The 12,910-nt window shown below is 50.6% G+C and overlaps 1 protein-coding gene across 3 annotated transcripts in view; it reads right to left on the minus strand.

Moving 5' to 3' along the window:
* Positions 1-12,910, minus strand: part of EPC1 (enhancer of polycomb 1) — a 119,779-nt gene that overhangs the window by 87,664 nt on the left and 19,205 nt on the right. The window contains exon 1 of one of the 3 annotated variants that reach the window (XM_089668687.1): positions 3,102-3,607. The exons of the other annotated variants lie outside the window; for them this stretch is intronic. Coding sequence (XP_089524813.1) covers positions 3,102-3,254 — 153 coding nt within the window. The 5' untranslated portion in view covers positions 3,255-3,607. Of the gene's footprint in view, positions 1-3,101; positions 3,608-12,910 lie in introns of those variants that run through there. 3 annotated transcript variants of the gene reach the window in all.

Consider the following 12,910-nt stretch of genomic DNA (forward strand, 5'->3'; position numbering starts at 1 on the left):
AAAACCTTGTACCTGCGCAGTTAAGCTTTTACCTGTAGGTACACTGAGTACTTCCTACATGTGCGTCGTGTAGGAGATATTCTCATCGGCTCCAGCCAATTACGCCACTGTGCTCTGCATTCAGGAAATATTGTGTGCCATCAATGCAAAGGGCGCCTTGCCGCAACCGTAAAACCCGTGCACAAGTGTGCAAGTGACATCATCACGGCCTGGCCATTCCAGCAACTGGAGAGTGTGAACCCAGAAGGAAGACCTGAAGAAGACGGAAGTGCCTGCAGTGATGTCAGCGCACTGCTGGAGGACTTGGTTTAAAAGAAAGTCTGTCATTATGTGCGAGGACGCAGGGCAATGGTAGGAACCAGTGTGATATGTACTGGGGGTTAAAGGCATGAGTATGGCAAGCTCCGTAGTTTCTACATGACGTGACTGGTCCCAACAAACTTTAAGAACCAGTGTGAAGTGTACTGGATCCCTGCACTAAAAGACCAGGATGTACGAGGCCCAGGCCTCCCCTGGTTGTCAAATCTCTGCACAGGGTGAGCAGGATGTACTAGGCCCCAGCATCCCCTGGCTGTCAGCTCCCCGCACTGGGTGAGCAGGCTGTACAAAGCCCCTTCTTCCCCTGGTTGGCAGCCCCCCATACTGGATGAGCAGGCTGTACAAGGCCCCGTCCGCCCCTGGCTGTCAGCTTCCTGCACTGGATGAATGGGCTGTACAAGACACCTTCTTCTCCTGGCTGTCAAATAATGCCTGCACTAGGTGAGCAGGCTGTACCAGGCCCCGGCCTCCCGTCAGCTCCCTATATTGGATAGTCAGGGGGTACCAGGCCCCGGCCGTCAGCTCCCTGTACTGGATGAACAGGCTGTACCAGGCTCTGGCCTCCCCCGGCTGCCAGCTCCCTGCGCTGGGTGGGCAGGCTGCACCGGGCCCCTGGCTGTCAGCTCCCTGGATTGGGTGGGCAGGCTGCACCGGGCCCCTGGCTGTCAGCTCCCTGGATTGGGTGGGCAGGCTGCACCGGGCCCCTGGCTGTCAGCTCCCTGGATTGGGTGGGCAGGCTGCACCGGGCCCCTGGCTGTCAGCTCCCTGGATTGGGTGGGCAGGTTGCACCGGGCCCCTGGCTGTCAGCTCCCTGGATTGGGTGGGCAGGTTGCACCGGGCCCCTGGCTGTCAGCTCCCTGGATTGGGTGGGCAGGTTGCACCGGGCCCCTGGCTGTCAGCTCCCTGGATTGGGTGGGCAGGTTGCACCGGGCCCCTGGCTGTCAGCTCCCTGGATTGGGTGGGCAGGTTGCACCGGGCCCCTGGCTGTCAGCTCCCTGGATTGGGTGGGCAGGTTGCACCGGGCCCCTGGCTGTCAGATCCCTGGATTGGGTGGGCAGGCTGTACCGGGCCCCTGGCTGTCAGCTCCCTGGATTGGGTGGGCAGGCTGTACCGGGCCCCTGGCTGTCAGCTCCCTGGCTTGGGTGGGCAGGCTGTACCGGGCCCCTGGCTGTCAGCTCCCTGGATTGGGTGGGCAGGCTATACCGGGCCCCTGGCTGTCAGCTCCCTGCGCTGGGTGGGCAGGCTGTTCTGGGCCCCTGGCTGTCAGATCTCTGGATTGGGTGGGCAGGCTGCACCGGGCCCCTGGCTGTCAGATCCCTGGATTGGTGGGCAGGCTGCACCGGGCCCCTGGCTGTCAGATCCCTGGATTGGTGGGCAGGCTGCACCGGGCCCCTGGCTGTCAGCTCCCTGGATTGGTGGGCAGGCTGTTCTGGGCCCCTGGCTGTCAGCTCCCTGGATTGGTGGGCAGGCTGTTCTGGGCCCCTGGCTGTCAGCTCCCTGGATTGGTGGGCAGGCTGCTCTGGGCCCCTGGCTGTCAGCTCCCTGGATTGGTGGGCAGGCTGCTCTGGGCCCCTGGCTGTCAGCTCCCTGGATTGGTGGGCAGGCTGCACCGGGCCCCTGGCTGTCAGCTCCCTGGATTGGTGGGCAGGCTGTTCTGGGCCCCTGGCTATCAGCTCCCTGGATTGGTGGGCAGGCTGTTCTGGGCCCCTGGCTGTCAGCTCCCTGGATTGGTGGGCAGGCTGCACCGGGCCCCTGGCTGTCAGCTCCCTGGATTGGTGGGCAGGCTGTTCTGGGCCCCTGGCTGTCAGCTCCCTGGATTGGTGGGCAGGCTGTTCTGGGCCCCTGGCTGTCAGCTCCCTGGATTGGTGGGCAGGCTGTTCTGGGCCCCTGGCTGTCAGCTCCCTGGATTGGTGGGCAGGCTGTTCTGGGCCCCTGGCTGTCAGCTCCCTGGATTGGTGGGCAGGCTGTTCTGGGCCCCTGGCTGTCAGCTCCCTGGATTGGTGGGCAGGCTGTTCTGGGCCCCTGGCTGTCAGCTCCCTGGATTGGTGGGCAGGCTGTTCTGGGCCCCTGGCTGTCAGCTCCCTGGATTGGTGGGCAGGCTGCACCGGGCCCCTGGCTGTCAGCTCCCTGGATTGGTGGGCAGGCTGTTCCGGGCCCCTGGCTGTCAGCTCCCTGGATTGGTGGGCAGGCTGTTCCGGGCCCCTGGCTGTCAGCTCCCTGGATTGGTGGGCAGGCTGTTCCGGGCCCCTGGCTGTCAGCTCCCTGGATTGGTGGGCAGGCTGTTCCGGGCCCCTGGCTGTCAGCTCCCTGGATTGGTGAGCAGGCTGTTCCGGGCCCCAGCCTCCCCCGGCTGTCAAAGCTGAGAAGTGTACACAAACAATCCCACAAGGTGAGCGCTGCGCTCGCTGTTCTCATGCTCCCCCAGGCGGCCGCGCGCCGCCACTACACCCTCCCCCCACCGCCAAGCGCAGGCCCAGCCCAAAGACAGAAGACACACACAACAAAATGGCGGACCGCGGCCCCGTCACGTGACCCCTTTGTGCTTTCCCGGTCCGAATTCTCGGCGGCGGCCGCCCCGTCCGCCCAACCGGAGGCACCTATCAGCAGCGGGGGTCCCCCGCCAGCCCGTCATGGGGGTGAGGGGTCACCGGGCGGGCGCTCCCCGCCATCTGCGCCACCCCCCCTCCCGTGAGGGGGACATGGCGGCCATTTTGTACAAGCTTGCGCAGAGACGAGAGGGGAGAAAATGGGGAAAGGGGAAGAAAAAAGCGATGAATGATTACCGACTCCTCTTCCTTCTCCATGCCGGTCGGCATCTGGGGCACGGCCCGGTTGATGGAGGCATACTCGTGCAGGTCCGGGAGGTCCTCGCAGCGGAAGACGGGTAACGGTTTGGACGCATCCAGCGCCCGCGCCCGGAACGACAATTTACTCATTTTCCGTCTACCACAGAGCCATGCGACCGACGAGCGGGGAAAGGCTCCCGGGCCGCGCTCTCATGGGGGTCTCCGTGCTGCTCCGCCGCCGCCTCTTTCCCGCCCAGCCGCCGTGATCAAAATGGCGCCTCTCCCGGAGCTCCGGGTGTCCGCGGCGGGCTTCCGGCTATGATTTGGCGGCGTTCTTTGTGCTCCGGTGTCTTGCTCTCTCCCTCCCTCTTCAATACGCCATGGCCAACATGGCGGACATTAAAACTCCGCTGTCTGCTCCCCCAGCCAACCCGAGCTGCGCAGCCATTCCCAGAGTGCATCGCGCGCCTGCGCGTCCACCGGGAGGGGGGGTCCGGGCCCAGCCGCAGCGCTCGGGGGCGCGCCGGGGTAGGGGAGCGCGCTTTACACTACAGTGCCTGGAGTGCAACACACTCACGGCTTCTCCCTCACAACGGACTGTCATGTGACCAGTCTCTGAATAAAGATATTGAATGGAAATGGCGGCATGACAAGCCATACTATAGTTCCAGTACAGCTGCACTGTCAGGTTGCCCACTGCTGGTGGAGGGATGCAGCTTCCATATACAGTACATAGAGACTCAGTAGTCCTGATTGGCAGTACACAGCACAGGCCCTGGTCAGCCCTAAGAGCAATGGAAGATGCCCCCATACCCTAAGATGGGTACACTGCTCTCACTCATGTCTGCTAAATCTGCATTAAAATGTGTCCAAAAACAACTTTCATTTGAGTTTTTAGTGAGGTGCTGTGACAGGTTATAGCAGTGCCGGCATTAGGGCTGGTTATTTATTTCAGGTACTTGTATAGCGCCGTCAATTTATGCAGCGATTTTATATATATATATATATATATATATAGTACGTTCACACCACTGTGGGTTTAAATGAGCTGCTGTGCATTTCACGCAGGAAGAAGGTTCCACCATCATTTTAAAAACAGCAGTCAGAAAATCCCATGGTGCTTTGCACCATGCGATTTCCCTGTGGTACTCACAAACGCACTGTTTTTAGATGCGTGGAAATACCATTAGGAATGAAGGCAGCCCTAGACATTTTTAAAAAGCTTTGGGCGTGGAAATCACTGCAATTCCCACACCCGCAACAGTGCAATCCATGCCTAAGAGAGATTCAGGCCTAAAGCTAAGTTCACACCTTTGCACACACATTGTGGGTACAGCAGCCTATTCCTTTGAATGGGGTGCTGTACTCACACAAAACACAGGTCAAGAAGTCCCAGAAACCTTTTAAAAAGTTGCACCACACAGAATCGCATGGTACAGCGACACCACGCCGTTGCAGGTCCATAGGTGCCATCAAGAATTAAAGCAGAAGTAAAAGACAACTATCCTCTCCTTTCAGCCAACAGTCCCTGTCCCTGGTCAGCGCCAGCATCTTATCCTGCATGCGTTTTTTTGTTGTTTTTTTTTGGCAGCTTTGTCTGGTGCAATAGGCAATCATTCAGGATACAGGGATCAAGCCAGGCACTCTAAGCTGAGCTGCGCATGTTCAGCTCAGTGTACATGCCCAGGAACGCTGAAAGCAGGAAGTAGGTAGGTGAATGTTTATTGCAGAAGAGGCATTGCATGTCTCTGCAATAGATAAAATAACCAGCCTGCTTGTACTAAATACCAGCACATTTCTGTGGTGGTCTGGAGCACACGTGATCACGCATGTGTTCCCAACCCACATGTATGTGCCCCTAGCCTTAGCACCACGGACAGGTTTTTATAGCAGTGTCCCTATAAGGCTCTGAGGAAGAGGCAAGTCCTCGAAACGCGTCAGCCTTTTGGATGTCTAAACTCCCTATTGTGGACTGTTACTCAGCGCGGTGTTGATCCAGCTGTTCTTCTATGATGTGCCTTGACTATATTGTCGTTTGTGAGTACAACACCTACTTTATTTTTTATTAAACATTTTTTATGGTAATGCACTAGGCCTGTGCACCCTCTTTTTGTTCTTTCCCCATTCAGATAAAATAACCAGCCTGCTTGTACTAAATACCAGCACATTTCTGTGGTGGTCTGGAGCACACGTGATCACGCATGTGTTCCCAACCCACATGTATGTGCCCCTAGCCTTAGCACCACGGACAGGTTTTTATAGCAGTGTCCCTATAAGGAAGATTTAGGCTTCATTTAGGCAAATAGGCCTCTAGACCCAGCAGCACTTCTGTGCTATGGCCACACAGAAATGTGACAATTAGCTGCGATCTTTAATATTGTCATCGGGTGCAGATTGCCTGCATCAGGGCCAGACCGAGTGTCTAATCGCATGTAATCAGATGTGCGGGTACATGTAAACAGCAGCAGGGAAGGGCTGGCCTTTGATGGGTACAGGGTACAAATCTAGCTGCAGCATAAATTGTGGGCAAGGAGCTAGTTCCTCTGCCAGCCTTCACTGATGTTCGCCAGCAGCTGCCTGTGTGATTGAAGCAGTAACGAGGCTTGGTTCACATCTGAGCATAGCAGAATCATCTAATTCTGCCCGTGACTCTAGAACATGCTAAAACTGCATGTTTGGGTGCCATTGGTTATGGCACCCCAAACTGGATAATGAAATGGGAGCTTTTTCGCATTACAAAATGTGCTATAAAAAAAGTGACAAAGCTAACTCCAAAAAAAAAAAAAAAAAAAAAAAAAAAAAAAAAAAGGTTACAGGCACTACTTTAGCTCGTTTTTGAAGTGAAGGTCAACCCACTGAAATAAATGGCGTCTCTCCAAAAGCACACAAAAAGCAACACACTGGTGCCACCTCGATATGAATGGGACCTGAAGTTTTCTTATAATAGACTGAACAGACAGGCTATTATTGCAGAGAAGACATGCAAAGCCTCTTCTGCAATAAAAACCACCTATGTCTTCTACACCATGTACACTGAGCTGTGCATGTGCAGCTCAGCTTACAGTGACAGCACCAGCCCCGACCCTGTGGTCCAGGATGACCAACTCCTACTCATGTATAGGAGTTATATCATCCTGAGTTTGCCAATAGAGATGCCAAAAAAACCAGCCCACAGGGAGAAGATGTTGGCACTGGTGAGGGACCTGGACCGCTGGAGAGGAGGTAAGTTTAATGATTTTACTTCTACTTTAAACCTAAACTCCAGGAAAAACAAAAATCCTCCCTTGTAGGGGGGCTGCCCCCACACTGCAAGTTTTAAATGCTCTTCTGTGTCTAGGGAACAGGAGTACATTTAGGCTTTCTTCATTGGGGTGCTGAGGCCCATACACCATGTATCCTTACATACGTTTATGAATCCTTAGCTGGCAGGTACTGCACGTAGGCAGCCCACGCATGTCTGAGGAGGCAACAGATATTCAGATACAGACGCTCACCCCAATGCGGTAAGTGCAGGTGAGCAGCCCCGAATGCATACAGTCTGCATTTTGTCCCATTCACCTGCACTCCTGTCGTATTCGGACGAGCGGCTGTGCCCGTGCGATCTTTCCCTCCCAGAGTTCAGCGGCTGCAGCTACAAAAAGGGAAGGATCACACACTGTGCATTGATATTTTTGGAATGGGCAGGTGCACTTGTAATGTCTTACCATTTTGGCAGGACTGGGGGGAGACCTTTCCCTTCTCTCAGCAATTCTGGCCACGTTTGCCAGTAAATTCCTGCTGTCAAAATTACGTGTTTTGGTTCCTGTGTAAATTGACATTTGTAGCATCAATCACAATGTAGCAATGTTTTACTGCTACTGTGTAATTCCTTTAGTCCTCATGCACACTGGACGATTTTACAGCTGCTGGTTTTGGCTTTTGACATTTTTTTCTACAGCCAGTAAATGCCCCAGCATGTGTCCATGTACACATAGATTATAATCAACGGTTTTTGGCAGGTGTTTTTTGGCTGGAGAAAAAAACCTAGAACTAATGGGTTTCTAGAGTTTTTTTAGATGTAAAAACGCTCTAACACTGTAAAACGCGGTAAATCGCGGCAAACCAGCGTTTTTGGACTTTTTTGACAAAAAAATCCTCAAAAAACGCAAACATGAAAAAATGCCACTAAATGCTAATACAAAAACGCGAAAAAGCTCACGTTTTTAACATGACTTTACACAGCTAAGGTTACCAGCGTTATTAAAAAACACCCATTGTGTGTGGAGCCTTGGCTCATTCACAGCAGCTCAAAAGGGAGACCTTTGAGCTGGATTTTTTTTTTTTTTTGCCACGGTACCACTAAACACTCACGTTTTCTTAAAATTAGGTCACCTCCAGCTTCCCCTGGAAGTTTAGAAGCGTGCACTGTGGATGGTTAAAAAAAAAAGTCTCCTGCTCCCCGAATCCTTTCCTAAGAGCTACATGTTCCTTCATTCCTAGCATCCTCATACATTTTCAATGGCGTCATTACTTGTATTCCATTGGGCGGCCTGTGCCTGTCCAGCAGTGGCAGAAAATATATTGTGAGTGGTCACATAAGGGTGGTTCTGGTGGGGCTCCATAGGACTATGAAATGGGGGACTTGGTGAAATGGAAAGGCAGAAATGCAAAAGAATTAGAAAAAGCAGAACACAAATGTACAGTAGGTGATGTCATCATCATCCTAACGTTAAAAAAAAAGGGTTTTATATTACTTTTAATGTAATCTTAAATTTTACTGGCACGTGCTTCTCAAATTTGTCTTGATATCAACTTCTTCTATTCCTCTCTACAGCAGCACGCAGTGTCGTTTAGGTTCTGCACATGTGATGACAAGAAACATGCTGACAGGAAGAGAAAGCAGAGTGAGGAGTTTCTACATCTCATTTACTGTCCAGTCACAGGCAAAGGGCAAGGAGATGACCTAGTTTTATTGCTTACCTTCTGTCAAGAAACTTCAGGTCACCAGCCTTGAGGTGCTGTCTGTAACAGAACAGTAACTAGAACCTTCAGGGCCCCGATGCAAGAAACTATGAACGGCCCCCCTCTCTCTCAGCCCAAAGCCCTTTACTCCAATCACGGTCCCTTTGTTACGGTCCCGCACTAGGAAAGTTTCACATGTTCTGCAGCTGGCCCCCTTCCTGCTGCTTGATTAGAGTTGTCACCTTTTCTTCAAGCCAAACCCGAACATGCGAAATGGTTACCGCTGGCTCTGGGTTGCCTGTGAGAGAAACTCTCACCTCAGAGCTCTGTAGCCAGCAACAATGCTGGGGAGACACAGTCCAGACTCTTGGGCCCCCCACAATGGCGGAATTCCAGGACCCGGTCACAAAGTGCGACATTTGTGACACTGGTAGTTCCACAATTGTCTCCATTAGCCCAAATACAAAGTGTTTTGCAGGTAAATCTGCTCCCATATACATGTACAGTGCTTCAACAGTATTTTTGTTCGCCTGGAATTAGGCTTTAAAATGTACATACTTTTCAAAATGTCTATTAAGATGTGAGGGTAACTTATTAGTACAAATATTTAAAGGATGACTAAATCCAAGCAAATATTTAATATACACCAAATCAGCCATAATTGTATGACCACCCACCTAATATTGAGTAGGTCCTCCTTTTTCTGCCAAAACAGTGCTGTCCCATCACAACATTGGCACCACTAGACCTCTGATGGTATCCGGCACCAAGCCATAAGTAGCAGATCTTTTAAGTCTTGTAAATCGCAAATTGGTGTCTCCATGCATCAGACCTTTTTTTTCCAGCACAGCCCACAAATGCTGGGTTGATTGAGAGCTGGAGACCAAGCCAACACCTTGAACTCATTAAAGTGTTCCTCAAACCATTATTGAACCATTTTTGCAGTGTGGCAGGGCGCATTATCCTGCTGGAGAGGCCACTGCCATCAGGCCATGAAGGAGTGTACTTGGTCAGCAACAATGTTTAGGTTGGTGGTACGTATCTAGTAACATTCACAAGAACGGCAGGACCCAAGGCTTCCTTGCAGAACATTTCCCAAAGCATTACTCTGCCTCCGCCAGCTTGTCTTCTTTCCATAGTGCATCCAGGTGCCATCTCTTCCCCAGGTAAGTGATGCACCACACCCAGCCTTCCACATGTTGTAAAAAAAAAAAAAAAGAAAAGGAAAAAAACAAAAAATGATTAATCAGATCAGGCCATCTTCTTCCATTGCTCTGTGGTCCAGTTCTGATGCTCACTTGCCCATTGTAGGCACATTTGGCTGCGGACATGAGTCAACATGGGCACCCTGACTGGTCTACGGCTATAAAGTCCCATACACAACAAACTGCAATGCCCATTTTTTTTTTGCTTTCAACACATCGACTTCATGGACAAAATGTTTGCCTGCTGCCTCATATATCCCATTGTAACGAGATAATCAATGTTATTCACTTAACCTGTAAGTGGTCATAAAGTTATGGTTGATTGGTGTATTGCAGATCAGATGTGATAGCTGCATTTGTTTTCTGTTAGACCAAGAACCTCTTCTGCAAATACAGAAAATATAGGACTTTTGATGTACCATTAAAATGAAGATTTTAGTCATAAGCATGGGTTATATGTAGCCACCCTCAGGTGAGTGAACACTGGCAAAGAAAAAAAAAAAAATAATAATAATGGAGGAGGGAACTGTGGAAACATTTTGCTGATAAGTCAAAAATCCTATTTTTCTTAATCATACAATATAGGATACAGGATCTTAGCCAGAACAATGGAACATCCAAAAGCAGTCAAACTGAAGGGTGGACAACACAAAAAAGCCAACAGTTCCACGTAACAATTGGGTGAAGAAGGCCTTGAAAGAACTCAGAGCACCTTGCAACACCTTACACCCAAAGTTGGCATCGGAGGAAGCCTGAACATCCACTTGGTAAAGCTTAACAAATGTGCAAACAGAAGACCAGGTGGCAGCATTGCAAAACTGAGAAACAGATGTTTGATACTGGAAAGCTCATGAAGCACTAACAGATCTGGTAGCATTTGCCATAACCCTTTGCGCCTGCGCCTCCCGGCCCTTTAACGGGTTTGGCATGCCGGGAGGCGGGGTGGGGTTTAGGGTCATATGACCACTATGATTGGCTGACACAGTAGTCACATGATTGGACAGCTCCCAATAGCAAGTACCAACTGGGACCAGTGAGGAGCCGTTAAAATGTGCTGGGAGTGCGCAGGACATGCGCTCTTGGCAAGAGTGTTTACATTGGGTATGCAAATATGCAGCCTCTCAGCGTCAAGGCCCAGCCGCCAAGAAGCCGCATATTTGCGTACCCTCGGCACCAAGGAGTTAACAGGGAAAAAGGGAACCTTATCCTTTAGAAAAGGAGTGCTGAATAAAAATTTAAAGAGGTCTGATCAGTAAAATTTTCTTCCAGCAGAGGTCCAAATCTCATGTTTTTGTTGTGACTCAAATTGACATTCAGTGACTACATACATCCTATAAAAAAATAGATCCCTATTGAGGTGTCCTCCATCACAGCGCTTCCGTTCTTCATAGTGCCAGGCAGGTAGAGGGCAGAGCCTTTAGGGAATATCCCTAATGGGTTTGAGAAGGGTCCGCTGAAGGGCCTGAAAGCACCACGCTAAAGGGCAAGTTTACCTTTTCAAGAATAATGAAAAGTGAACCAACTCCAAATATTCTGGCCACCCGTCCAGACCCCACTGCACACAAACAAACAATCTTGATGCCTTGTGCTGCCAGTCTAGCAGTCTGTACACCACAATACACAGCCCAGCTCTTGGCTGCACTGAACAATGAGCAATTGCCATTGTGAGCATTATGATGGATACTCACGCCAGGGCTGTGCATTGTAGTGTACAGACTGCTACACTAGCATCACAGTCACTGCGCAGTGGGGAACGGGGGGATTAGGAGTGTCAAGGATATTTGGAGTTAGTTCACTTTTTAATTTTATTATGAAAAGGCGAACTTGCCCTTTAATGTCCCACTGAGTCACAAGGGAACCTACAGGAAAATAAATAAAAAAAGGCCTTAGTTAAAAAAATGAGAGGCCAACAGTCACTGAAACAGAACGGGCATGGTTCAGATTTTCCCTTTTTTGACACTCAAGATGAGTGATGACAGTCAGACAGACTTGATGACAGGCTGGTTGAGACCAGACTGGAGATAGTATCCAACCTACAGGATCCAGTGTACCTTCTAGAACAGACTCTCGGCACCGATCCACACAAAGTATGCCCTCCAGATGCAATGGTGGGCTGAGAAGCTACCATCCTAGATGTCAGGAATGTGCAGATGACAATCTTATAGGCCCCAGTCCCTCAGGACCTGGGCTCCAACTGCCATTAAACCAGCGACTGAGAAGAGGATGGTGGATAGGCCCTTGGGATAGAGGGCCTGGGTCCGGAAAGGCCTATGGAGAGTCTGACAAGAGTCTGGGCTGAGCATGTCTCATAACCATAAATAAACTAATAAATAAAATAAATACATTCCTGGGCCAGTTTAGTGCAAAGACAGCACAACAGCCTTCATCTTAATCCTTCAAAGCAGAAGAGGGAGAAGTTGTAGAGAAGGAAACACATACATAGATCAAGTTGAACTGATCCTATGGAGGCATCAGAGCCTCCACTGGGAAGGCCTAAAGGTTCCTAGACCGCTGCAGTTTGTTGTTGAATGCGAACTCCAGAATATTCACATATAGGGTCCCCTGCATTTGGCAAAGGGCTTGGAACACTTCTGAAAGAAGAACGCATTCCCCCTGGATTCAGATATCAATGGTTGAGAAAGTCCATCTGCCAATTTTCCACACCTTGAATGTGGACCATGGACAGGACTTTGGACCAACATTCCAGCATGTGGAAAGGACTTTGGACCAGGGGCGGACTGACAACTCATGGGTCCCCCAGGCAATAGGGGATCATGGGGCCCGTGTCCTCGCCCGCACCCAAAAAAAGCCTATGAAAAAAGACAATGAAAGGTAAAAGGGGCATCTCATGGGGCCCCCTACTGACCCCAGGCCCTCGGGCAGTGCCTGAATGCTCAAATGGTCAGTCCGCCCCTGCTTTGGACCAACATGCAACTCTGCCGAAATGATAATCCAATCTTTCCTTTACACAGTTTGACTTATGGTACCTCCTTGACAGTTAATGTAGGCCACTGCTTTTGCATTGTCTGATATGATTCTCGTCAGGTGCTCCAGCACTGAAAAGAGACAAACAAAATGCCCTTCGTTCCAGATGTTGATGGAAAGTTGAGCTTCCTCCAAACAACAAGTCCCCTGCAGCAAAGGACATCCAGCACTCTCCCAGGCCCCCTCTTTAGTGAGGACTTCCCACTTCCAGTGACAGCTTGAAAAACCACCATGTAAGGGAGAGTCTGACTTTGTAGGTAAGATGCTTGAGACAGTTCAAGTAACAAGTTTGTTCAAGCTGCTGGAATGTTGAGTTGCAAGGATCTCAGTTGAAACTGGACATATGGCACTTGCTCGAAGGAGATTACCATCAGGCCCAAGACCCTCATCCAGGCACCAATTTGGAGAATGGGACTGGAGGGCCCAGGCACTTGAGTGGGGGGACAGAAGTTTGTCCTATGTCCAAAGACTGGCCCAGGTACTCAAAATAAGTGAGTCAGTTCAAGCAAAGACTTCCAATAGCTGAGGATTCAACTGAATCTCTGAAAAGTTTGCAGAGTCTACATTGGTAAAGAGGGTTAGGGAGGACTGGTAACTTAACAGGAGATAATCCAGATATCCCAATACATGTGTCCCCTGAAAGAGAAGCAGAGCTTGGACTGGAGCAACCATCTT

This window comes from Staurois parvus, unplaced genomic scaffold (assembly GCF_062004578.1).
Source record: "Staurois parvus isolate SC_StPar_1 unplaced genomic scaffold, SC_StPar_1.0 ptg000061l, whole genome shotgun sequence".
Classification (NCBI taxonomy): domain Eukaryota; kingdom Metazoa; phylum Chordata; class Amphibia; order Anura; family Ranidae; genus Staurois; species Staurois parvus.